The sequence below is a fragment of the Eutrigla gurnardus genome, assembly GCF_963514095.1.
Source record: "Eutrigla gurnardus genome assembly, chromosome: 12".
Classification (NCBI taxonomy): domain Eukaryota; kingdom Metazoa; phylum Chordata; class Actinopteri; order Perciformes; family Triglidae; genus Eutrigla; species Eutrigla gurnardus.
The window spans coordinates 20,837,186-20,861,968 of NC_139926.1; the positions used below are offsets into that span (position 1 = coordinate 20,837,186).

Below are 24,783 nucleotides of genomic sequence, written 5' to 3' on the forward strand. Positions count from 1 at the left end.
AGTTGTGTAGGTTTTTTTCCCGAAATACAAATACACAGGGGACATAGTTACACTTTTTCCATAAGATTTTTCAAAATCAAGTACATTTTGATCATATATTATAATATATGATGAGATACAATAGATAATGAGCTAAAAAGCATGTGTGGCGGATCAGAGAGTTTTATGTGTCGGCAAGATTGTTTTTCATCTGCATATATGAATACACACGGATCAAACTTTTAAGATACTGAACATCCTTCCGTCTCAATTATTGGCGCGGTTCACATTTAGCAAGCGAATCGTTCTCACGGCATTATCCCGACAGATTAATCCCGAATATCTTGTGATGTAGAGGAGCTACGTGTTTGTTCCAGTTAAATTGAACCAGAGGCTCTAGTGCACACCTGAGGTAGCGTTAATGGAGGCCATGAATGTTCTGAGAGAATTTTAATTAGCTGTACAATGAAAATTAGAAGCTAGAAACACATGATAAGATGAAGCTCCATGCTTGAACTTTCACCGCTACTTTTATTTTACCTCTTTCCTTACCGAGAAGTAAATGCAAAACATCTTGTGACATGCTGCTTGTTGTCAGTACATCGTAATTTGATGGTTCTTCTGACATGCTTTCTAACCGACACGCCAACGTTGAATGTAAGGCCTTTCATGTTGTGTACAATTAAATCTGCAGTTTTGACTGAAAAGAGGAGCTAACTAATAAATTGTTCCGTTCCCTCGGTTGAAAACTGACCGTGCAGCTCAAAAAAAAAAGACAGAGCAAGACTGTAAAAACAAACCACTGTTATGCGCTGTGTAAGAATAGTGCAACGTCTCAAGCTTCACCAGCAAAAAAAAAAAAAAAAAAAAAACGGGGCTGGAGAAAATCAAACATGAATATCAGAATTCAAAATATGCTTTTTTTTCCAACAACCAAAAAAAAAAAAAAAAAGCATGAATGAACTTTTAAGTAGCAGCTCCAAAAACACTTCTTGGTGAGTTAGTGCAGAAAGCAACACTGATGCATTAGTTTGTTAGGAGCCTGGTTAGTAATGCACAGTGTCACGGCAGTTGGCAGGTTATTGTAGCTGAGTCGTCTCCGTCCAATGGGGGCACAGTGGCTGGCCCGCAGTGTATCTTTACAGGTGTGTGTGTGTGCGTGCGTGTGTGTGTGTGTGTGTTGACTGCGAGTGTGTCATATCCTTATGTGTAGGAATTGAGGCATTCCTTTGAGCGTGAGGTGATGTCCTGCAGCTCCCGCTCTTCCTTCATTTTGATGTCTTGGTAGGCATGCATTTGACTGGCGTCCTTAAGGTAGGCCCAGTTTGCTGAGAGAATCATGAGGAAGTGGATCTGGAAGAGAAGGGTGAGGTGGATGGCCGGTGAGCATGTCAGAGATGCAAAGCAAGCTACAGGAGTCAGAGCTAAAGTATGTACATCACAGACATACACGGACATAAAGTTAAGCTTTAAAAAACAAAAAGGAGAGAGACTTAACAAACAAGGGTGACAAAAAGACATTCCTGAAAACGACTCATTGTAACGTCACTGTTACAATCATTGCTAATACTGGAGTTATGTTTCTATCTATGCTAAATACTGCAGAAGTGACACTTTAAAAAGGCGTGTTAATGAGTAGCGAAGAGAAAGAGAGCCACAGGTTGTGCATGCAAGTTTTACGCAGCGGTAAAAAGCTTGAGGTTAGTGCAAAGCGTGAGATTTCGACCCTGATCGAATCAGAATTATACCGCTGTGGGATTTATAAGAAATAGACCAAGTAGGGATACTTTTGTAAACAAAGATTGTTTATTTTATATAGAAAGTAAAAGCTACAGTCTTCAAAAAAAACTTAGGAATTAAATATTTGAAATATGGAGTATAAGTAACTATAAACAGATCAAAGAATCTGAAAAAACAAAAATTGTAAGCATGCAGGCTCGGTGTTAAGATAAAAACAAATGGCACTTTGAGAAAGAATAAAAGGAAAAATGTAGGAAAACAAAACATCAACTTCATCGCCGAGGCTATTCCAGCATCAGCTCTCATAGAAAAAAAAATACATTTACTCTACTCTAAAATAGGAGAATTTCTTTTTTATTTATTTATAAAATACATGAAATTAATGGGAGGCGTCGGGCCTCATGCAGAAGTACACCCCTGGTACTGGCCTAACCCTTCGTAGTGTGCTTTGCTAGGTATGTGCAGTTACTTTAAGCTCTACAATAAACACAACTGCTCACCATAATACTCATCAGCATAAGACAGTCGATGAAATGTTTTTAGTTCAGTTTAGAATCTAACTTAAGAAATAATACTGAATATTTTTCCACGTAACACTTCATGATTTCATGGGTCAGTGCCATAAATTGAAGACTAAGGAAGTAAAGACAAGGCACTTTGCCTCTGCAGCTAGTCCTTTTTTTTTTTACAGATGTACCACTATAATTCATCCACACGCTCGCTAATCTAGCAATCAAAACATAAAGCCTGAGATCACCTTTAATATCCGTCATCAGAGCTTTATACCGTCCATCTATATGGGCTCGGTGCAGTGTATGTGCTGGTGGTCTCATGTCACACTAATGTTTTAAAAAGTGTGTGTTGTTACCCGTGCAACACATGCACAAATTCAGCATTTCAGCTCTGACTCTGACGCTCGTCCTGTTATGCACGGTGAGATACTGCAAGCTAAATACAAATATAAATAACACCTGTTGTGGATTTCTATCTGTGCACATTTTCTGTAAAATATGATGGTGACAAGTTTCTATAAGTGAGTGCCAAGGAAAGCAGAACAAACCAGCCAACTAAACACCACCTCAATCTGAAGACAACCATCTTCAGACGAGCAATATCGCTGGATGCCAAAATGCTAAAAGGAAGCATACAGTGAGCTATTTACACTTCATGTGATTACTACTGGAGAAATGTTGATTTTTCTATTTTCAGGGGTTTTTTTTAGTTCATTTTCTTTTGTCAGTGGCAACCATCTCTACCCAGCACGGCCTCAAACGGCGTACTCTGCTCTTAAAACAGTTTAAAACTTAGTGCAGCAGTCTTCTCGACTCTTAAACTTCAAAACGGCAAAGTTATAAGTGGTAGCCATCATGTAGATCAGCTGGTGGAAGAGAACAGAAAAGGTTGTAAGAGAACATGCCGGTGACATCCTCGTCACTAGTACTCAAGTTAGTAGTGTGACCAATCAATTTTCCAGCAGTAAAGAGTTAAAAAAAATAGAGTTAGGAAATAAATTAAGCATCAATTTATAAAAACTTGCAATTTTGTGGTTCAAAAAAATTTTTTTTTTAAATTATTCTCTCTTTTTGGCACAAAATAATGCCCAAACTGTGCTCTCTTCCATCCATCCTAAAATCAAATAAAGGGCCATGTGCATCTAAGCAGATGGTTAAATGACGTTGGAGCTGAGGAAAAGCCTGGATGTAATCTTCCTTGGTATGGGAATGAGAAGAGGAGCACTTGACACATGATCTGCCGATACAAACCGTGCAAAGATGGACTAAAAAGGGGGGCGACGGAGACCGGAGACCGGAGAGGGAAGCTTACCAGAGCGATCACAGTGGCTCCTGCCCCGGCGCACGCTACGATGTACAGGTGATAAGACAGGTAGAACTGGGAAAAGATGACAAACGGCGATTACTCTCCAGTTTCAACGCGTGATTTCCATGCCATGTTCAGGAAGAAGAACCTCTTACCTCGCTGGTGTTGCAGATGTCACCTAGCGTAGATCCACAGGCCTTGCCTGGTGTGGCATTCCATGGGATAATTCCTGTAGCCATGAAATACGAAGGTTTTCATATACAATCCTTCAAACATCCTTTATTACACCATGTTAATCAAACGACTCTTCTTCTTGTCTTTAATGTGTTTTTTGATCTGAATGATACTAAATATTGGTGTTAGAGCAAGAAAGCAGACATTTTACGTTTTTTATTCCATTACTCATTTAGATCAGGGGTCGTGACCCCACTAAATTAGAGGTCTATTTTTTATTTTATTTACTAAAATGAACCCGAGAAGGAAAAAAAGGCATAAAGAATAATTTTTGATAACAAATGTTCCTTTTAAATTAGCAATTTTCTTGTTAATTACTGGGTAACGTTACCTCTTTGAGCCTTGAATGAAGGTGTTAACTCTATGATCAAAATGGTCACAATCAAAGACATATGCAACAGGTGGTGAGGGCTCACGAGTACACATATCCTGGTTTTAATGGGCACTCTGATCCCCTCATTTAGAGTATTGCATAATAAAGCAGGACATATTCTTACCGTACTGACGAACATCCACGCAGATGGAGTCAACGTTGGTGAGGTTGGCCATGGGAGACCTCATGGTAGCACAGGTAGACCACATGTTGTAGAAGAGGAAGACCGGCACGGCGGAGAAGCCAAACACGCCGAGCCAGGCCACGCCCAGAATGTACGTGAGGAACACAAACTAACACAGAGACGCCGCAACGTTAGCATCACCCAACAATGATGTTCATATTCTGTCATATTCGTTACGATCCTGATCCTGTTTTATTTTACCTCATGGCACGACCATTCACAACAGCGCTCTGTTTAAAAATGTGTTAACATACCATTCCACTGATGCAGCGTCCACAGATGGTGGTCTTGAACTCGCTGTGCAGTTCTTTGACGGCGCTGGTCGTGTAGAAGCCCTCGGCCAGCAGGATGATCCCGTACAGGAAGAAGAACGAGGCAATGCCATAGATGACATACTGCATCAGCTGTATTCTGTTAAAAGAGCAACGTCACACGTCAGCGCCGTCGTTCCTGATGAGACCGGCTAAAAAATGTTTTTGGGAAGTAGCTGCATACTATAACGTACAACACGTTTGCATGGGATCTTTAAAAACATGTATAACCCGAGCTGGCCTTTTAATGAGAAACAGATGGTTCTGATTAAGATGGCGGTCCAGCCGACGTGACGTGATGAAAGACGCAAAGCCCAAATGTGGAGATAACAGGTGATACATGTCTCTGGGAATCATCGGCCAAGACACGGGGCCGCCCTTTGTAGACATCTTAAATTAAACAGTGCACTCCAAATCTACGCCAGCGTTTAAACACATGTGCAGTCCTGTCTCTCGTCATTCCCCCTTTTTATTGTCTCGACTAATGGATCCACTTACAAAAAAAAAAAATACAAATAAAATACATTCAAAACACTCCATATTAGGAGTGTTCTCCAGGATAAAGTGGACGTGGGAGGAGTCATCGGCTAAAAATAGCCTACATGAAGTCAACCTCATTAAAAGTGAGATCCATCTTACTTTTAGGCCTCGCTTTTATTGTGATGGTTATGTGAGAGCACACTTTTAAGGAGTGAGCCCGTCGTGTAATGGATCCTACCGGCACGTATATTGTATTAACTATTGTGTGTTTGAGATGAGGTCACTTACACGTCCGTCAGCATGGCGTGATCACTGGCGACCTTGGAGAAGTGGGTCTCCAGGATGGTGACGGTGCCGGTGAGAGCCACGTGGCCGCATCCGCAGAACAGGGCGACCCCAGAGAAGCAGAGGATGGTAGCCACCAGCGAGGCGTACGGCACCCCGCCTAGACATTTGATGCAGCACTCAAAGCAACCTGTAGAAACAGAATAGACACATTTTTTGGTCAAGTGGTCTCAGGGGAATGAAGTATGAGATATATTAGAGACCAAACACTTTTCCCTTAGACATCTATAGAAGAAAAGGAGCCGACACAGACAGAGCAGACAAGAGTCTCATACTTGATGATGCGGCGTGCTTCCTTACGAGACTCCAGCGAAGTAAAGTACCAGCGGAAACGGTGTGCTGTGTGAGGCTTTTACGGTCCGCAGCGCCTTTAATGTTTCACCCGACGATTCATCATCACTGCATTTAAAGGGCACTAATGGCCGTCCACCGGGTCAAACCAATGGGTGTCAGCCAAGCTGTAATGGGAATCAATGGCAACTCAAAATGAGGGAATGAAGTGACCCAAATGGATCAGCGCCTCGTCCAGCGCGTTCTTTATGCCCCGTGAAATTGAGCCGGTCGCCACAAGCGGTGTCTGTGGACGCATGCAAACAAACTGCAGTGTGCTTCCAATCAGATCCACATGTGTCTGACAGGATGTTGTTGAGTCACAGGACATCCAGGTCACCGGCTGTTTATGCTTCATCAATAGAGAATCATAATCAACTCTATGGAGAATTTTAGCCTCTTTCAGCTCATTGTCTTGGTTTTCGCAATGTGAATGCTCTGGCAAAAACTTGCAGACAACAGCATCAAGTAGTAGCAACTGACAAAGTTAGCGACTAGCCAGTGAACATAGCAACTAGAGTCTAGATATAGTTGGTGGGGACCAAAACAGAGCTAAAATGAATGTTGCTGAATACATTGTTTCTTCAGTGATCGCATTCAAAGTTTTTACTTATCTCTGCTATTTTTTTGGGTGCGTAGGAGGATCCTTAGAAAAGGGAGGCTCCAGATGGGAGCTTATCTCAACACAACCTTGTCCTTTCTGGAAGAAAAACAGGCTGAAAATGATTTTGTTTGCTTCTTCCACGAGGCGAGAATCCAGAAAGTTCATTTGTGTTTGTGCTCTTAGGAAAGTAAAACAGATGGCTTCAACCTGACTGTTTGTGTAGTACAGGGAGATAAAACACATTGTTTTGTCCCATGGTGGCTGAATAGGAGTTGCCATGGCAGCACGCTAACCCACAACTCAATGAGTGTGCCCACAGCGCTAACTTCGACCGCAGCCCACAGTTCTGTGATGAGCATGTCGGGGGAGGGTGAGTGGGCTGCTGGGAGTCAGGGCGCAGAGCTCCACCGGATATTGAGTCCAGCTGCAAAGTAAATACAGTTCATTTCAAAAAGGAAGAAGTGCTCTTGTAGTGGATGTAACTCTCAGGTAGTACAGATCCAGTGGCAGACCATATCTTTGCTATGAATAATGTGCTCATTACTGAATCTCTCCTAATAAATGTGCATGTTTGATCGTAATCAATTGTGACATCATCATGACTGCCCAACTCATTAAGTGTTTGTCTTTGAACGAGTCACTATTCCCGTTAGATCAGCTGTGGTCTAATGGATGAAGAATGGTGTTGCCTCTTTTACTGGATCTGAAAATGAGACCAACGCTGTCTTCTGATCAGTCCGGACCGAATGTATGACATGCTTTAAAATGTCACGTTGACCATGCACCACCCTCCCCTGAAGGATGGTCAGACTGAGGTGTTTGCCATTCTAAAGTAACTTTACAGAGAGAAAATACACACAATGTTTAAAAGCCACCAATCCGATCAATAAGTAATCTGTTTGATTAGTGTCCATTCCGCAGGAGTGGTTTGCCTTTGACGCATCCAACTCTCTCTGTCCCTCTCTACTTACTGGTAATACAATAAATCCAAGGTTGTGTTTTCACAGCTGGACTGGACATGCTGGCAGGTTAGTAGAACTCCGTTCTGTCTGACTGAAAAAACAACACCGGCACGAGGACAGACCCATTGACGAGGTTCAACTATTCTCGGGGATACTACTCCGTTCACAAAGGGCCTCTGTGAAAAGCTTCAGCCTTGGTATTCGACGATCAGGCGAGACAAGAAATGACATCAAAGCCCAACACCACTTTTAAGCAGTATCACGGGGAGGTCAGTCTGCTCCAAAGTCAGATCAATCTCATTCGGTCGATGGACTCAAATGTGAGATATTGAAGTCAGCGCAGGATCTGTGAGGTATTATTATTAAATCTACCTACTTTATAAACCTCATGTTTCAGAAACAGAAGCTTTGTTTTTTCCTCTTTTTTTTTTGCAGGGAGGTACACATTTGGTTTAAAGGAATAATACGCCAGATTTGCTTTCTTGTGAGATGGAAAAGATTGATCTTCTCATGTAACTGTTGGCAAGAAAGCTAATAAGACCAAAGTCTTCTTGAACTCAAAACATGTCTTATCAGATGTACTTTCTCTTTGTCCAAGTTACGCATGATTTCACAGAGGATGTTGTAATGTGTACTCGGGAGTTATAAGCTTAGACAGCCAGTATCGGTAAAACCTGCCACACAGCAACGTACACATCGGCGTCTACTGTGTGGGATTTCAGCTCGTACAGGATGTTGCAGAGCAGACGTTTAGCCCAAATCGCCCTCCTCCACAGGGGATAACAGGAGTGACTCTCTCAACAACAAGCTTGGACTGAATGGATCCGGCTTGTTCCGAGTGGAGCCCGTACGCTTTAATCAAAATCACATTGGGCCTTTTCCCTCTGATGACTTTCACATGTTCCCTGACTAATACTCCTGGTCAGACTTACCACTTCAAGACAGTCCCAGTCCAAACCATCGCTACAGTACATGAAGGAAAAATAAGAGTGAGAAAAGAGAGAGAAACCCATGACAATGTCAGGCTTTACTGCCGAGGCTATATTTGCCACATTGGGATCACGGGGAGAGAGAAAAAAAGAGGCGATTGTGTGTGTGCGTGTGCATGTTTGACATTGTGTGAGAGAGACAGGAGGAAAAAAAATAGAGATTGAGAAAGTCCAAGAAGCCCGGACACAAAGAGCCAGTGTGCGGAGCCCCAGACTGTCCATCAGACTGGACTCTCGGGGGGCCATTCAGAAGTGAACCACGGTCCCGCTCTTCCGGCTTCGCAGGCTCGAGGCCCGGGACAAGCTCACCGCTGTGCTCCATCCTGTGTGCCCCTCCGGCACTGCACACAGCTCAACCACGACGGGCCACAGCAGCCACTTCACACTGCAGGAGGATCCTGTTTGTCCAAGCAGCTCGAATCATCCAACGTGTGAACGAGATGGCTCGCTAAGACCGACCCGCGGGGCGGACAAACAGACACGGCTCGGCACAGTGACAGAAGAAGAGAAAGAGGTTGCATCTTATGTAAATAGTTGAGAGCCAGAAAATGAAGAAGGGCGAGAGAAAGATGGAACGACGCGCAACAAAAAGCCTCCATAGTTCATGTTCGGACCACCAGGGTAATTTAATTACTTGCAAATTTGTTATGGAATGCACATAACTAAAAAGGACATCATCAGCTGGATCCTGTTTTATTATATTAAAACACCTTTAATATTTTAGTGTATATTTTGCTCAAGTGGTGCCTTTTTCTCAAATAACCATATGTTGGTAGAGAAAACCTTTGACCAGGTAGAACTTCAGGAGTTACAACTGCATTGATGAGTCCATATAGTTAGTTAGACATCATTATCATCTTTATTTTGATGATCAGAATCAGATTTCATTGTCTTAAAATGATTTTTTAAATTGCTTTCCTTAGTCTCTTTTAAATAAAATGTGAAACTGTTGAAGTTTTGCCTGTAAAATACAAAGAAGCTTCCATAGTGTGCTAGTGTGAGGGGACAGCAGGGCCCCCAAACAATAACAGATGCTTCCCCCGGTGTCTACAAGCAGGTTAATCCATTTATGCATCACCACAGCTTCCTGGAGCCCGGACTCATCACACTAACCCCTGCAGCTGGCTCCGCTTCATCACCTCTCTCCATCCTTCAACAGATATTACGTGTAAACAGCCCGTCAACGCCACAAAAGCCGAAGTCTTCCAACAGCTGGGACCCTCAGTGGGAAGTGGAAAAAATGTCCAACGTCGCCCTCGATTGAGAAACACCAACTGCATGCGATCAAGTCGGCGGCAGACATTTTGACAAAAACATTGCATTAAGTCGACATAAACACGCCCACGCCCATACGCAAACAACAAATCACACAGAGAGGAACCACATAACCACATCTGCATAGTAAAATATGTTCATCATATACAAATAAACCCCACTCACACAAATACACACACTTGGACACACATAATTTGAAATAAAGCCATTACAACCCTGCCATCTCATCCCTGAGCCCCGAACAAAACAAAAAGTGGCTTCCTGCTCCGACAAAAAACACCATCCACTATCGGGCCTCATTGCTAACAGATGTGTGTGTTTACAGCTAATGTTAAGTATTGTTGTTTGTTGCTTCATTGGGGCAAGCTGCCAAAACACCATTTATGAGAAACATTCTCATTTTCCACACGCTCCACTTTCAGAGGAGACTTGAAAATGCCATAATGGCTATAATGGCCGTTCTCAGGGGGGATGGGGGGGGATGGAGAGGGGGGGATCTGAGCCTGCCAATACGTCAAAAAAAGAGGTCTCACTGCTCTAACAAGGGAAAACTCTGTCAGCTAATTGCTGTTGACTGCAGTTCACCCATGGCCGTGAGTGAAAAAGGAGCCGAGGGAGATGTGTGGACGTTCTCAATGACAATAAAAACCAATCATGGCCGTAATGGCTCATAAATTGGGCGTTTAGGTAGTAAATTTGTGAACATGGAGCTGTATGATATGCAAGTGAACGATGGGAGAGTCAAGTCAGGTTAACTCTTTTCATGGGCCAATATCACAAACGGTCTCTTTACAGGCCCATTGGTTCCACATCCAGCATCAGTGCATGTTTATTCTCAGAAAATGTCCAAAAATATATATAAAACAGAGTGGGGCATACTAATCAACAACAACTGGTCTTGTACTCATTCTTCAAGAAAATGTTCTAAACATTATCTTCTCACGTGAGAGGATTTGCTGCTTTTCTGAGTTTTAAATCACTGTAAACTGAGTATTTGGCAGTTTTTATATGTGAAAAACAACAGTTATCTTTAGTTATTTCCCTTGTTAGTGTTACTGACTTTGTCAACATTGTCAAAGCTGTAATTTTTTGTTAGATATTTAAAATTGGAACTCTTCAGATATGCATTTAGAGATGATGAAATATCACAAAAAAGATGGAATATTACATAATTAAGCACCACAGCCTTTCAAATACCGGTATACTAATATTTTACCTGGAATAGATATTTGGAACTAAGAGTGATATAAAAATCAATGGTTCCCACCGAGGGAGGTGAGCAAGTTATTGATAATGACTTTCTCTCCTCGCGGCTGTCTATTTGTGAGCCTGGTGACGTCTGGTTAATTTATCTCTGTCCTTGCCAGCAACTCATCCACCTCATTAATCATCCGCCGCCCCTGAAAGAACAACAGAAACGCACCCTGAGGTTTGATTGATCCTCTGTTGATTCCTGCAACCGGCTCATTGTCCTTACAACGTGACGCTAGCATGATGATGACCAGCATCACAGCAGCTCCCCTGCTGCAGGAGGGAGGTCTTAAATAATTACACATCATAAAACAAGCACACGCAACATTACTGCAGGAAAAAAAACACTAAAAACAGTCGGGAACTGGAATATCAACAATTATGTACAAACACTGACGCAAAAGACATTTAAAAACATCTACCTGACTAGTGTGGTAACCAGGCTGGAGTAGGTTAAAGCTCCAGCAAACAGCAATGAAAAGAAGTGAACTGGCTCTTTGAGAGCGCTCATTGGTACCTCTTTTGTCCTGCCTCTGGTCTTGGTTTTCTTCTGATGGAGTTTCCATGGTTGTTTTTTACCCATCCAACAAAAATGCTTCCTTTCAGCAAATTCCCTCTTCCTTTCTCCGCCTCACTCTCACCTCTCGTTCTCACTCTTCCGCTTACTCTCCTTCCTGCTCTCCCTCTCTCTCTCCCTCTCTCTCTCTCTCTCTCGCTCTCTCTCGCTGCCTCACAAAAAGCCACCGCTTCACTGTACATCACCGTTTCTTTTCCAAGAAAACAAAAGGGCTCAAACTCTGATGCATCTATTCGGTTTGTTCTGCCTGTTTGGATATTCAGTTTGAGTCAAATTAATTTGTCCTCCTGATGACACGCACACAAATCCTCATCCGTGCCCTGAACACACCCCCTCCTCTCAGGCACGACCGTCTCAGAAGCCGAAGTACAACCCTGAATAGCAATTGGATGAGGCTCGGGGTGCCGATGGGTGAGAAGGGACCCCTACTTCAGGTGACTGAGTGGGTAAAAACCCTACTCTGTTATCCCGGCTGGGACAGAACGCATACAGGCACACAATCGCCTCTCTCTGTTCCACATCCGACCAGTGTTCAAGTGTGTATGGGGTGTTGTGGGTGGTGGGGTTAGCCCTTCATCTTCTGATTGGCACCATATGCCCTCCGACCGCTGTCTTCCCTCCAGCTGGTTCTAACGCACATAAAAGAGGACACAGGAAAGAGAGGCATATCTACATTTCCTAAACAAGGACACGGAGCGTCCTCTGGGCTGATGCAAACAACGGGAGGAAATGGCGTGTGAGATGCAGAGGGTCATATGGCAGACACATGACGAACTAAAGCGGATACAAAAAGAGATGCTGAGGATGATGGAATGAGAAACGACTTGTGTTGAATAAGCGATAGATGACTGGAGAAACAGAGACAGGGAAGAAGATCTTGGCTGTGTTTGTTTGGCAACAGCAGGCCGAGGAGCCCCAGGGGCATGCTAATGAGAGAAAGGCCTTTCAGTGGCGGGGGGGGGGATGCTGGAGCGGAGCTGGAGTGGTGTCTTCTCACGGATACCAGACCTCAGTGAGGAGGGGGGGGATCAGCAGGGGAGGGGAGCCTCAGGGGTCAGGGAAGTGAACTTAGCAGGGATCCCACAACAACAAATGCCGCTCTAATCTTTGAGCTTTTTCATCGTCAGCCCTGTAAAACACCGGGAGAACCAGCATCCTTGTGATGTGGGGGGAGCGGAGACTCCAGCACGCATGTAGGAGCGATGCTGGTTCTACAGCTGATTTCGAGGTAGGCCGAGCTGGTGATTTCCCCCATTAATCGTGGCGAGGAACTCAAATGAAGCTTCAAAAGGAAAGCGGTTGATACGCTAAATGTGTTTAACACACAGAGGCACTCTCAAGTTACTGAGTAAAACAAGCCGGGGATCCATCTGCAGCCTTTTAAAATGGGAACGGACAACAAAATATTTTGAGTTTATTGCACACAAGAGAAAGGAAATTCAAAACATGTGATCAGGCCTGGTCAAATGTTGTTTTCATAATAACTTTGATGCATTATATTCTAGGATAGAAAAACACATGTTTTTGATGAATACATGAAAAGAGCTTAAGCTATGAAGTGTGTAAGAGACTAAAAGTCCTGCATTGACCTTGGCCCGTTTCACCCAGAGACACTTAATGTCAAGCAAAGTGATTAATTAAAGCTTTGGTCTAAAAGGTTTGTGCACTATTTTTGGTCTCCATCAACTCCAGGAAAGTATCCTGTTCTTCGGTAGCGCACTGTGATTTTATTTTTTGCATGAAACAACTTCCTGCTGCTTAAAACAGGGTTGATTTCGAGCAGAAAAACTAAAATGCATTGGCCTTCCATCGAAACAATGGGCTAAGAGTTTAAATGTCACAAATGAATGAAGCAAGAAAGGTATTGTCAGACGCATAAAGAGCAACAGACTGATTGGAGCTTTACCAAAAATACTGTGACAGGCTGTGGGAATACTCATGTGAACGTAGGAGGCGAAAGCCTGAGAGCTGCATGCTCCGCTCCGTTGTTGAGACAGCGCCACTCCCCTACTTGAGGACACAAGCTGAATGATGATGAAGCTCATACAAATGGAGGAGGCTTCATTGTGGGTCAACCTTTCATGCTGTGAGACCAGGGGCCCTGAATGCTCCTCAGTGTTCAGTCACCCGTGAAGACCTGCACCCCTGCTTGGATCACACCGAGGAAGGAGTTCTCAGGGATGCCGGCAAGTGTCCCGGGCCCAAGTGCTACTCACGGACACCGACGACCGCCTGAGAAAGCAGGCAGAAGAAGACGGATCAGACCATATGAGGCCAGATTCTGCTGAAAATTCCACTTCTTGTAGTGATTTGGGAGCACATTGGAGACAGATACTCTTCTAAACTCAGTTTTGGTTGATCTGTTGCAGTCGGTGAATACCATTCCAATGAACTGTGGTGGCATTACTGTCCTAGATTCAAATGCAGGCCATCTTCATCGGTCAATCTGCTCCGTATGTCTGCCTTCATGTCTGGCATGCTGAATGCGAGTCATTGATTGGTTTACAAAAGCAGTGCACTACCAAACCCATTATACAGATCCATTCACTTGTTTTGCTGACCCATTTTCCTTCTGTGACAAAGGGCATTACGGATGCAGTACAACTTTTGCAGTAGTTTTTCTGTACAATTCAGCAAGCGATTTGTTAAAACTATACTTCAGAATGCATGACTCAAACTCACTCTATTAGTAGAGCTCAAGTCTAACCAACATGAGCCTTTGAATTGGATTCATATTACCTAAGAAAAGGAGAAATAATAACTGTCGTCAATCATTCTAGCAAAATATGTGGACTATGAGAGGCAAAACCACAGTGGTCAGACTTATAATGATCCTTTCGATTCCTTAGGGCTCTGTCAAAAAGCTTTAAACTAAGAAATCTAATCACTGTAAAAATTTAAAAAAAAGAGGAAACTCCAACCAAAAAAAGAACAAAAATGTATACCATGCATTCTTCTTCTTACCCGTCAAATCTGAGCACCTGCGTTGCCCACATTGCGAGTTGACCATCGACATCGGTAAAAGATCGGATGTGCTAGCAGCTAACGTAGCTTTGAGCTTGTAACTCCACAACAACAGCCTTTTTACATTTTAAAACTCAGCAGCAACACACGCTGACTTAAAAGTCATCACTTGAGGCAATTCATCAGATTAACAGCTCCTTATGTAGCCACAAAAACGCATATACAACTTCTTTCACGCAGAAAAGTATACTCCCCGAACATGTGAACGTGTTCTGTATGCTGAAAAGAAATGGTGCTGTGGAACACTTCACTTCTTGCAGCAGGATAACGGAAACCCAACTCTGCTGTTCAATTTTCTTATGAAGACATACTTTATGTCTTTGAGTTTCTCCCACTGTACAATTTCCAGATTGATTTTTTTCCTCCCCAGTGTAATTACAAGCGCTCGACCAAAACAATGCCCAGAGTATCTGACTCAGCACTGCGCTAATTGCATGTTTGTGATGTTATATCGTGTTAGGTCTGGAAATGGAGCAAAACACTCACTCAGGGATGCCTGGCAGCCATGTTCTTCTGCTAAAAATGACTTCACAACCCTGACTCTCTGGCACCTCTGCAGCCACTGTGGCTTTGGCCTCAGTGTGATGCAGGGAGAGTGGGGAACACAGATGCTTCGTATTACCCCGGGCTTCCTAGCTTACAGTGCATTGGAAACTGCCACTATGGCTTGGCCGGACAGAAAACCAATGCAATGTCAAAACCTTAAGACGAAGAATTTCATAATTTCAGTCTGGAGTCAAAAGACCTAAATCGATGCCAGGAAACAGAAACCTGGAAAAGAGTGAAAGCGAGAGACGAGGCGTTTATTGTAGTATCCCCACCGCCTTCAGAACTTACTGCCAATTTAGAGGAAAATAAAGGTTTTTGCATATTTTGTTTTCTTTCAGTGTGCAATACATTTTATAATGATCTCTGGTCTCCAGTGTCTCTCGTCTGCAAGAGGATTTGCTGTCTTTGTGGTCAGCCATACTTAACATTATACAGCCAGTGAACCAGCCAAAAAGGTACTGCAAGCAAACACCTCTCCATTATCCTGTTAGAATAATGCTACATAATAACCTCTTGTCTTCTCAGTCCGTATTGTGATAATACTTTGCCAAGAGGTGGAGGGTAATGAAAATACCTGAATAGTACTGTGAGAAAAATTAGGGGCTTTAAAACACAACTTTTATTTCCCAACGTGGGACAACACACATCAATTATCAGGAGGCCGATTGGCCACTTTATTAACCCGATGTATCATCGTGTTCAAAGCTAGCATGCTTACCCCAAAATCTATAGCCCATATGGTCTCCACAAATTCTTAAGGAGAATATCTGGCTGTTAACCATTCCACTATGGTCACCAGCTAGTAGCGATCTTTACCCAGCAGGCCAGGTGGCGTACAATGATTCACTGCAGCCAGGTGTTCACTTTCTGTGGATTTGTCACTATGAGCGACACCTAAGGCGCTTCTATCTCTATATCCATCTTTCTCTACACACATCAACCACAAACTGCAACTGCAACCACCCGGCAGTCATTTTGACAGCGAGCACCTCCCTGAAGGTATTTGTAATGTATGACGGTACATTAAACTGGAGCAAATCCCACAGGGGCTTCTCTTACTGGGGTTAATCCTTTAAATACAACACCTATCACCGTAAGCGTTTTTATATTTAGCTCAACACAAAGACTACCAAGTTGCCTTTTATGCTACATGAGGGACCGTGTATGGATCATCTTGTACAAATTATTAATTATGAATATTGTTTTGGAACAATAAACAACAAAAGCATGACGTTATTGCGTAGATTGTTGGCATTGGACACATCAGGTGCAAAATGCTGAAATTCAGCATTCAATTTTTAAGGGTATTTGTAAAGAAATGCTAGCATACTGTGGCAGGAGGCCTACACATTAAATAAACGCAAAAACAATTCACCCTATAGGTCACTGCTGAGGATCTCCACTCGGCAACTCAAACGTTCTCACACTGCAGTTGCTGGGATGGCAAATAACACAGGACTGGAGACAGGCTTTCGTTTTCCTACTTGTTGCACAGGCCAGAAGCATGTGAACACACACACACACACACACACACACACACACACACACACACACACACACACACACACACACACACACACACACACACACACACACACACACACACAATAGAGACATAATGAAGCAGAGAGACATGGGGACATCAGATGAGACTCTCCAGCTAATCTTGGGGTTTCTTCCCATGAACAGCCCCCACCATCCTCTCCGTCTATCCCAGCTGCTGGGATTTCTTTCTCCGTGCGTCGCTACCGCCAACCCCATTGTCCTCCGCCTCACGCTGCCAACCTCTCACCCCTGACCCAAGACTTTACCCTTTTCAAACTCCCCCTCCTCTCTGCTACCCCATCCCTCATTAGAAAGAATTGAAAGTGCCCCCAGACGGTGAGACAGACCAGCCAGTTGGATTCCACTGTGTCGGGATTCATCACCAGCGCTATGACAACAGAGCAGATGACACGGGGATCACTTTAATGCCATTGTTCCCTCAAGGCTCTCCTCTTGCGTCTCGGAAGTCCTGCGACTGGATCCTGGAAGGACAGGGAGTCGGCTGAAACCTGAACCTGACTTGCACCCCTGCAGAGATGCCTTTTGTCCTCGGATCCATGATCAGTTTAGACAGTGCTTAACAATAAGTGGCGAATACACCTCAGCACAGGAGGAAGAAGGAAGATCGTTTCTTAAGCGGTTGGTGTATACTCTCCCCTGGCTGATCTCTGCCAGAGTGGGTCAATCCATTACGTTATTGCTTTAAGCACTGATAGGCAGTTTCCAACAGCACAGACTGTAATGACCCTTTGTCCATCACACAGGACATTTTAAAGCACCTACCGCGCAAAGTAGAATCCATTTATGGCACCATCGGATGGGATGCGGTCACTGCATCAATATGAGTGTCGAAATATTTACACCCTCTCTCTCTCTCTCAATGTATGCTGTGCACATTCCATCTAAATGATGTGGATGTCCCTGTAGATGGAAAAACATGCCACTGATAATACGTTTAAAGAGTCCTGTCTCTTAAATCACTTTCTTGGAATGAAAGTGCTTTTATTTTCATCCCTAAAGTGTTGTGTTTACAGAACACTTTTGCCTCAGAAACTGATTAATTTAATAAAAGTGTCATAACTGTCAATAAGAGAAATAAAACACTGTTGTAAGCCTTTAGTGTGAAAAGGAAACATAGGTCAACGCCTCAACCTTTCTGTACATTCATTACTTTCCTCATGCTCAGCTGTGGATGCTATTGTTACAGCATTGTTTTCCCATAGAGTAGAGGTCAGAAGCCAAGATGACTTATGAGACCTCTCAGTGGTGGAGCTGTGACATTCATACCGTTAACTGGTCTCTCCTTCTGGTCTGCGTATAGTTTACATGGTCAAGCTGTTTTTCAGACAGAAACATCTGGGATTTCCTCTACCCCGAGGCTGCTGTTGGCTGGTATGTTTCTCCTTTCCGCTAAAAGGGAACCTACAGTGCGGCTGCACAATTCATCAAAAATGTTATCGTCATCGCAATATGGCTAACTGAGACTTCCAAGGTGCAGGATGCCATACCTTTTTAAATTCAATAGTTGAAAAAACATCCTATTCTACATTCTTGTTTGTTAAAGATCCCCAAAAAAGTCATACTATAACCATTTGAATATGTTTGTAATCAAAACAATGATTCCCCTTGTAATATTGCAGTTGCAATAGTCAAAATAATAAATGTATTTTATCAAAATCTTTTTTTTTTTTTTCAAATCCAGGATTCAACAACTTAGTCAAATTGAAACTGATCTCCTCAAACCCCCAAATAGTCTGTCTGGGATGCGAAAGCCACCCCAAACTCCCCCTTAGCTATTGGGTTTCCTGCAGCTGTCGCTTTAGAAAAGCTCAGCTATTGCAGATTTTCATCTGCTTGGCACAAGTGCCTCCTCCTGCCTATCAAGCCATTCTCTGGTGGATAATAAGCAGACAATGAAAACTCTCACTTGGAAAACTTTTTCTTGGGCAGGAACATGATTCCTGGCAGGACAGAGAGAGTGAGTGTGTGTGTCCAGTGGCTTCTGGTTTCAATGTGTCACATGCAGCATCACATCATGACCAGCAAAGAGGAGTCATGTGCATTTCCTGCAACATCTTAGATGAGCAATGAGCTGTGAAGAAACCATTCTTCACAAGATTTGTTTTCATGAAAGTATTATTTAAGGAAAACATCTTTGAATATCTTGATAAGGATTTTACACAATCCTGAATGTAGAGGCAAAGAAAAAGTCATGAGGAGGGTATTCATTTAAATACCTGCCTAATTCATCCCAAGTATAGCATTTGGTTGCATCCAAATGGTCTCAGGCTGTCTGGCAGGGTCTCTTCATATGGTGAGCGTTTCTCATTGGTGTGCTGGGGTACCCCAGATGCTTTTGTCTTACGGTTGTTTAGCAGCTGCGTAAAAGCACCCGGGACAAAGACTTATCTGTGGAGGGTTGAATACACTCAGTGGGCACACAGCCAACAGCTCAATCCTACAGGCTCCTACAGTTGAAAAGCAGACTAATGCATTCTGCTCTCACTCCTCACAGGCCATCTTACAGGGGAATTAGCTGGAGGCCCTATTATTTCCCCTCATTTCACCTAACTGCTTTCACATCTGAAATGTAGTCACGAATAATTATCGCCGTACAAGTTTTTGGAAACTTTCAAACAATACCTGCACCTATGCACTTTCTCCCAGAATGCATTGGGTTGAAAGCACCAACCACCTCGGCCGATAGACACACCTCCTCATCCCAGAGTCTGGTAATAGTTTGGAAAAAGATGACTCCAACAGGTGTCTGAAGGGAGATTCTAAAGTCTGGATTTGGGTTTAATGCTTGAAGCCAAATAGTTTTGTTGATATTTGAACAAGAGGAAAGGCTCGGTGAAGCTGCAGGAAGCATCGCTTGGATAACTGAGCAGCTAAGACACGTGCCTTACAGTGGAAGTGGAAGTAATAGTAGTATTTAAATGGCCCGTATGAATGCGAGGCATGTACTGATTCATGCAAGCAAAACCTGGTTCAAGGTTCATATGACTATTGTTTTTAGACTGTGAATCCATCCTTTAAAGCCAGCCTGCTGGACACATCAGATGGCTCTAAATATACCCTTAAAAACTGAATAGACGATAGCAGGGTATGCTTAAGGGCGTGGCTACCTTGTGATTGACAACTTTAATCCTTTCAAAGTGCATTTTCAGCTCATGAAAGTTAACAGTAACCTTTTTTCTTTCTTTTTTTTTTACCTGAAAAATGTCGTAGCTCCACCCTCTTCCCACTTCTGGTTCCAAAAAACCAAGATGGTGACGACCAAGAAGACAAATGGCGATGGCCAAAATGCCAAACTTGGAAAAGACAATCCAGAAATCAATGCGTTACGTCACGGTGATACCAACCCTTCAAATACAGCAGTATGGTTGCACAGAGGCACCCTTTAATATCTGTATGCCACCCACTGAGCTTCCAATGTAAGCCCACCCGTGTCAATAATAGACGCTCAGGGCAACTGGCGTAGGATGAGTGCACAAAACTAAAGTTGATTTTGAAAAGACACGATGCATGGAACAAGCATTGATTTCCCTGACAGGTCCAAAACAGAGCTGGGAGTGAGAATATCGTGACAGGGTAGATGCATTAGCTAACTTAGCCCTCCCTTGCCACAAGCATCAAACACGCAACATCAGTCACTTTTAACATTGACTGCATTGTGATCTCTTTACTTGTTTACCAAAGACTGGCAAGAGAAAATAGGTCATTCTGTGAAAACATTGATTATTTAATCAATGTCCCCTTGCTCATGTGATTTGGGGAGATTGAATCAAGGCAGATACGGCCACACAGAGTTGTACTGTGATGCAGTTTACAGTAGATGGGAGAACATCCTGCAGTGGGATGAATGCCAGTTGAATGAGTGAGTGAATGTTCATCAGCTGCAGGGGCTCTTTCCCCCCCAACCAACCAACCAACCTATTATTTCCCCACAGGCCTTCTGGAACAATCCTCTGACTGTGAACAAAACAGCTCCACTGGCAAATATCAACACTACACTCTACATGCACTGATGCCAACGGATTGGAAAACTGAAGAAAGTAAATTATACCTTATTATGCAGGTATTTGACACTTGAACCTTCAAAATCGTGGGCTTTTTTTTTTCCTGAAGTCAAATAAAAGAAAGGCCAGATTGTATCTTTGGCATATTTTATACAACACCAGGGTTCAGCTGCTCCGCATATCTGAAAGCCTGTGGTCTTTTGCATATAGGGACTATTTTCAGATATTTAAATGGCATCCTGTTTCTACCATGTGGCGGTTTGACTGTGACATCTCCCTAACAAGGACGAACACACACACACACACACACACACACACACACACACACACACACACACACACACACACACACACACACACACACACACACACACACACACACACACACACACACACACACACACACACACACACACACACACACACACACACACACACACACACACACACACACACACACACACACACAATCACCCACGCAGTCACTCGCATCCCTTCTGTTCAACTGTGAATAGGCTTTTAGTAAAAGTGACAGCCAAGGCACATGCTTCAACAAGCATCCCCACTCAGGAACTTCTATTCCTATCATTTCATGTCACAATACTCAATGGCCCTCTTTGTTTTTTCGGAGGAGTTATTAAGCACAACAAATTACCATGACCGCTCTGGCAGACCTGCAGGGCTGGAGAGAAGCAAAATAATATGAAGGCAGAGGGAAGCAGTGAAGATGAGAGAGGGAACGGAGACCCGGAGATAGAGAGGAGCAAACAAAGTGGAGCAGGAAAGGATAAGCAAAAAAAAAGTACTCTATAGGCCTCATCTGCTGCATAATTACCAAGTACACTCGGTCATATCCTATGCCAAATGGAAAGCGGCCCAGAAATCATGAAACTATGACAGCAACTACCTCATTATGGCCCATATTCAGTGTAATTAATGATTGCAAACCCATGATGAAGAAGCAATTTAGGAATTATTGATGGGGACAGAAATGTGGGGTTCAGTCGTAAAAAAAAAAAAAGAAGAAACGGATATTTTATTTGGAACTCAGGAAATTAATGGAGGGCATCTTTTTGGAGTTAACAAGAGAACACTTCAAACAAACAAACACAAAACAGCAAAAGTTCAATGTTAACCTCTGCAGTGACTCATTCTTGCAGCCATGTGTTGTATTTGTCTCCTGCAGGCATGTGCATGACCCACGATCCTCTGAGGAACCATATCTCAATGAGTCAACTAAAAGCAGGAGGGGGGGGGACGATCTGAGTCTCTGTTATTGCTCCACAATCAGATGACAAGCTGTTGATTTCTGAGAGCAGAAAAAAACCCCACCTCCGCTGACACGGCGGATGCGGGGACACTGTCCAGACATATACTTCAGTAGGAGCACAAGTTAAAGAGCACAAGACATCCAACACCTCGGAGGCACTTTGCAGAAACACGCTTGTAAAAGTAATTATGAAGAAGGGACTCTGTGTTTGTGGGTGACTGGAGAGCAGAATCGGTCAGAAGAGGCCTTCACAATAAAAGAGACGACTAAACATCATCAGCACACCAGCAAACCGTGTGTCAGTAACAATTACAGCAATCAGTCGCTTGGATTTCTTGAAAATACTCAGTGATGTAACATTTGGATCTGGCGTCCACGCAACCTTCATGGCCTTTTCCACAAGACCACCATGCTGAATACAGAACACTCCTACTGGAGGGTTCGTGAGTTTCCATAAGGAAAAACAATCTTTCCTTCTTCTTTCTTTTTGTTTTTTTGTGATCAGAATCTGGCTCCGAGAGCAGACACAGTGTTTAAAGCTGCTTTATTTATAGAAAATTAGTGGAATCTCCTGTCATAAGATAGTTTTAAATGTCAAGCACATAATCAAATTGTATCTGTAAAAGGCACTGAAAGGATGGCGAATCCTCCGCACCAAATTGAGACTGAGAGCTTTTAAAGTGTGTTTTTCAGAGTGAGAAATACCCTATAAACGTTGCTTATGTTCGACATATTTCATCTCTGTAGCTCGAGGGCAACAATCTGCAGCAAAAGGAAAAACCATTAAGCTTCCTATGAGGCTCCATGTCATGCTTTTCTTGGTTAAAAGTCAGTATGATCATCACATGCGAGAAAGAACATTTTTTTTTAATCTTTGGGGTTTTTCTTCAGATGTTTGGTTGGATAATAAAATATCTAAGTGGGGCTGAAAACACATTTTTATCAAGTAACTCTTCGTGAACCGACACTGTCGGATAAGTAATCATCACAGGACAAAAACACGAAGAACTCCACCAGATATGTGCAGGAAAATGACTTGCTGTCTCCCACTGAATGGAGCACAGCGGAGCCAAGTTATCCTCCCACATCCCTCACACAGGCCGCCGCACTGTTAGACCGTTCACCTCGAACACAGAGGACAATCTCTCCTAAAAACATCGAGGTGAAGGTCAGCGTGGAATCAAAATCACACACAGGATATATAACCTCTGAATGACATCTTCACTTCGCAGCTCCACACACAAAATCACCTTATTTTGGGGGGCAGAGTGGTTTCACACACTAGTTTTTTCTTTTTGTTGTTGTTCTCAAAAGCTATTTCGCAGGAAATCACACGATATCAGATTATCTGACACACAAGTCTCCCAATAAACCTCCTCCTCTACGCTACGTCTCCTCAGAGGGTTTGTGAAGCATCTTTGAATCTGATCTTCGGCAAGTAAACAATGCACTGAGCGTGATTGCCATGCAGAGCAATATCCTGCATGAGACAGTGGAAGAGGCTCCGTGGGGAATTAGTTCACAGCGTATCCCCACTCCGCGACCTTGCAATCCTGTGAACTTCTCTCTCTCTCTCTCTGCATTAAGAGCCACTGAAGTCGCACAAAAGGAGCAGCTCCAAATTAGAAGCACAAAGACGCCTCTGTGAGCGCTTCAGAGCGAATTAATGAGCATTGATACACATTCGCACACAGTGTTCTTCCCCCGGCCCTCAGCTGCGCCGTGGCAAACAACGCGGGCCAATAAATGCTGCCCCCAAAAATCACTAAAATGGTAGTTAATTATGATTATTCCACCCGTTCTGTCATTTTTAAACAATCCCACCTGAGACCAGAATGATGACAATTGGGATTTTTTTGTTTTTAATGTCCATTATCTCATCCACAGTTTCTAACTTTTTTGCAAAGTCTTGCAAAAGTCCCCATGCACCCCCCCCACCTCCTCCTCCCATGGTGGGAGCACAGATGGCCAACACTTGGGACTGGTTTTAAAGATGACATGTCTCAGAACAGCACACACATAGCAATTACAACCTCAGGCCTAACACAAAGCATGTGGGCTTCATCTGACTAACACAATATGTTGTCTGTTAGTTTGTTTTCCAGTAAATTCGAGTCATTCCTTACCAGCAACACATATTGTGGAGTTTTTTGGGGGAAATGCCCATTTCAATGACAATCATTAGCAAACACTGGCAACGTGATGGATCATAAAGACGACAGTAAGAGGGACAGTAGAGGCAGCGGGGTTGATCTGGACTTAACACCTCCGCAGACCCGCACACGGTTGACTGCAGGAATCCTGATGGACTTAATCTCTCTAATCGCTTTCCTCAAGTCTCTCCTGCAGGCTGCTCTAATGCTCTGGAACCGGGTCAGGACAACAAACCTCCGTAGTTGCGTTTACGTTCCACGCGTAAAACAATCGGCGCGCCCAAAAAAAGTTTTTAGGGGGGTCGACAATAACAAAAGTATGGTGTCATGGACGCGGAGACGAGCGGCGTAGCTGCGCGTCTGTCGGTCACACGTTTTGTTGGTGGAAACTCACCCATTGTTGTAAAATTTCCCCCCAAAAAGAGTCCGAAGCGAAGCGATCGGCTGAAAGTTGAGCCCCAGCTACACTGATGTTGCGTCCCGGGATGCACACTGGCCGGCTGGCTGCTCGAACAACTCAACGCTGCGTCCCTTTGGAGACAGCCGTGGGTGACGTCACCGCAGAGGGGGATTAGTGATGGGAGGACGCCCCCCCCCCCCCTCCCCCCCTCCTCCCATCCAACCCTCAGCAAGTTTCACTCGGTCACTCAACTCATCATCAGAAACTTTTATCCTTTAGAGATAATCACCATATATCAGCATATTGATCGAATAAAGTGATTTCGATTTGGAAGATTATGTTACTGTGTGTGTGTGTGTGTGTGTGTG

At 43.6% G+C, this 24,783-nt stretch overlaps 1 protein-coding gene across 3 annotated transcripts; it reads right to left on the reverse strand.

Annotated features, from left to right (window-relative positions):
- Positions 1–1,026: 1,026 nt before the first annotated feature.
- gpm6bb (glycoprotein M6Bb) lies at positions 1,027–24,538 on the reverse strand. 3 transcript variants are annotated; one of them, XM_084022597.1, is made up of 7 exons: positions 11,393–11,532; positions 5,408–5,594; positions 4,583–4,739; positions 4,269–4,437; positions 3,693–3,766; positions 3,544–3,609; positions 1,027–1,332 (listed from the first exon to the last, which is right to left on the reverse strand). In XM_084022597.1, exons 1-7 carry the CDS (start codon positions 11,439–11,441, stop codon positions 1,183–1,185), a joined length of 852 nt encoding a protein of 283 aa, XP_083878723.1. In that variant the 5' UTR covers positions 11,442–11,532; the 3' UTR covers positions 1,027–1,182. The 3 variants fall into 3 exon arrangements, with proteins under 3 accessions (XP_083878723.1, XP_083878724.1, XP_083878725.1); XM_084022598.1 differs by lacking the exon at positions 11,393–11,532 and adding an exon at positions 24,410–24,538 and having other exon boundaries at positions 1,032–1,332; XM_084022599.1 differs by lacking the exon at positions 1,027–1,332 and adding an exon at positions 1,764–3,097 and having other exon boundaries at positions 11,393–11,530.
- Positions 24,539–24,783: the final 245 nt, after the last annotated feature.

Bases quoted from the DNA above. Each gene is read 5' to 3' on its own strand.
- gpm6bb (XM_084022597.1), bottom strand. From the start codon at position 11,441: ATGGAAACTCCATCAGAAGAAAACCAAGACCAGAGGCAGGACAAAAGA. The intron at 5,595-11,392 runs GTACCAATGAGC...CTGTTTCTACAG, and splicing joins CCAGAGGCAGGACAAAAGAG to GTTGCTTTGAGTGCTGCATC. The intron at 4,438-4,582 runs GTATGTTAACAC...TCTCTGTGTTAG, and splicing joins GACGCTGCATCAGTGGAATG to TTTGTGTTCCTCACGTACAT.